The 2,603-nt window shown below is 24.2% G+C and overlaps 1 protein-coding gene across 2 annotated transcripts in view; it reads right to left on the bottom strand.

Moving 5' to 3' along the window:
- Nucleotides 1-1,672: 1,672 nt before the first annotated feature.
- LOC100163196 (alanine--glyoxylate aminotransferase 2, mitochondrial) overlaps nucleotides 1,673-2,603 on the bottom strand; it is a 15,753-nt gene continuing 14,822 nt past the window's right edge. For both annotated transcript variants that reach the window (XM_001947802.4, XM_008184838.3), the window contains one exon: nucleotides 1,673-2,050. In XM_001947802.4, the coding sequence (XP_001947837.2) occupies nucleotides 1,934-2,050 (117 nt within the window). In that variant the 3' untranslated portion in view covers nucleotides 1,673-1,933. The remainder of the gene's footprint in view (nucleotides 2,051-2,603) is intronic.

Below are 2,603 nucleotides of genomic sequence, written 5' to 3'. Positions count from 1 at the left end.
GGCCGTATTCATACTCAATGTATAAGAATAATTACTGCTTAATCTGATTTTGATAAATTAAAAAAAAAATTGTGATAATAACTAAAACCATTGCTTAAGGTAGGTATCGACCAACCATAATTTATGTTTTTCTTTTTCTTAAGCCAAAGTCTCGTATATGAATCTCATTTAAATATAGCTTAAGCCATACTTATTCTTAAGCATCCACTATGAATACGGTCCTTAATTTTTTTGAAAATTGTTCTAATAAGCTAGCAAATATTTAAAAAAAATTATATTTTTACTATTTCCTATCGTTGTTTTATTTTTTTATTTTTTTTTGTACGATTACATAGCTTTTTAATTTCATATAACTAAGCATGACATTATTCAAAATATTTTTATAAGTAAAAATCAAATTTATAATGAGTAGATTATTGGGTAGTTAATAGTTATAAGTATTTAAAGTTTAGATTAGAGGAATAACCAATATTTTGCGAGGTATCCCTACTCAGCCACTTCAAAACACTCATCTAAACTTTAAAGTTTAAATATCCATAATTCATAAACTACACATCAAATATTTGATTTTTATTCATCAAAGTATTTTCTATAAAAATATTTTGCTTTTAAATAATCCATTAAAAATACATGTATGACGTAGGTAGGTAGTCATAAAAAAAGTAAAAACTCTTAAAAAATTATATTATATATATAACTGTAAAAAAGTGGGTAAGTGGATGTCGCTCTGCCGTGCAGTAGGTTACAAGTGGGTCACTGTAATGGATGGTGTTAAATTTGAATTCAATGATATAATATCATTGTATCAGAAAAACGATTCTGAGCTAAAACGGTCAGTCAGCCTATGATATTACTAAGAATATTTGATAAAATTACTGTGAATAAAGTAATTTATATATTTACCTATTTACGTGGATCCTTGTTTTAAATTTTCAATCCTTAGCTATAAAAGTTGAACATTTTATACATTTTTAACTACAAAATAATTATTAAATTTTAAACTTGATAAATATTGTCAACATTTGCTACGTGAGAAATCGAGTGAATATCCAATATTGTAAAAATATAAATTTCAAACGGTTATAAAAACTTAATTTTATTTGCTTGTAAACATTTTTTTTTTATAAAGATAGACATACTTATAAGGATACAAGACTCCAACAGAAAATGTTCTTAAACAGTTCAAAACGTTTTGTACAAATCAAAATATCTTGAAAATTTTATCGTGTATAGAAAATGCAATTACAAACGAGTGAAAATTTCATGTTAATAGGTTAAATTAACGCAGAAACGTCGTTAATTTGTTTTAGAGTTACACCAAAAACCAAAATCGATTTTGTTGAAAACTGATTCTGCGTAAAAATTCCCGTTTTTCCTTAATTTGTATGTTGTTTTTCCCGGCGATTTTGAAAACTATTGGGAATTTTAAATTTTGACCTCCCCAATCCACCAACAACATTCACTTTCCCATCGAACAAGATACTGAAGTTGAAAATCGAAACAGAATTTTGACTACTTATACCGTGTACACAGACACAAAAATTAAAAAATTAAAACACATCATTGTAAAACCAATACCTACATTCGTCACTCCACTCAAAATCTAAAATATTTTTATTGAAAAATGTTGTTTTTAATGACTTACAAGTTACAATTATGTAAAAGAAATATATATTTTCTAAAACGTTAATTTTATTGTTTTTGAAATAAAGTGTTTCGTGATAATCACCTATAGTATAATATAAATGTATATAAAAATTATTATAATAATAAATATAAAGCAATACATTTTAATAAATAGGTAAGTACCTAATCAATTAATGTTGTCAACATAATATTAAAGAGTAAGAAAAGTTACGCTATATAAGCCTATAACATATTTTAAGCACAATGTATTGAAATGCATTTTAGTTTTATACAAATAAAAATATATTTAAAGATTATTACGGTATTTAGCTTCGTAATAATTTTGCATAGCTCGTCTCAAAACTGCAATAGTGAAATCCACGTCAGCTTTCGTTACACACATAGGAGGCATAAAGCGCAGTACCTGCAATAACGTTGCCATAAATCAATAATCATTAATTATAATTTATAAAGTAATTAGTATACTGAAACATTTGTAACCGTACCATAATATACGTATTTAATTAATTAATGAACAAGTTAGAAATTGTCATTAATTTATTTATTATTTTGTACTTAAAGATATAATGATACATAATAATTAAAAATTGATATTTTAAGTTTTTGTCTTATAAACTATTACAGTGTATTTTAACTTAACCTTTTTAATATTACATCCATACAAAGGTGGGCAAGTTATTGAAAATAATTAACTCAAGTTTAGTTAAGTTAAGAAAACACAAGATCGATAAGTTAAAAGTTAACAGTTAACAAATTATAAATTTAACTTGTTAAGTTAAAAGTTAATAAAGAAAAAATATTAACTTAACTCAGTTTAAAAAAAGATAATCTATTTTTTTTATTAGTATGTTAATCACATAAAGAGTGAATGTGTCTTTCTAGTTTCTAATTTATAAATTTAAAAAAACAATTTTATTGAACTTTTATCATAATGTACACTGTATACCCTTTTACTT

Source organism: Acyrthosiphon pisum, chromosome A1, assembly GCF_005508785.2.
Source record: "Acyrthosiphon pisum isolate AL4f chromosome A1, pea_aphid_22Mar2018_4r6ur, whole genome shotgun sequence".
Classification (NCBI taxonomy): Eukaryota; Metazoa; Arthropoda; class Insecta; order Hemiptera; family Aphididae; genus Acyrthosiphon; species Acyrthosiphon pisum.
The sequence above is the reverse complement of the archived record's forward strand: the minus strand, read 5'-3'. Positions and strand labels throughout refer to the sequence as shown.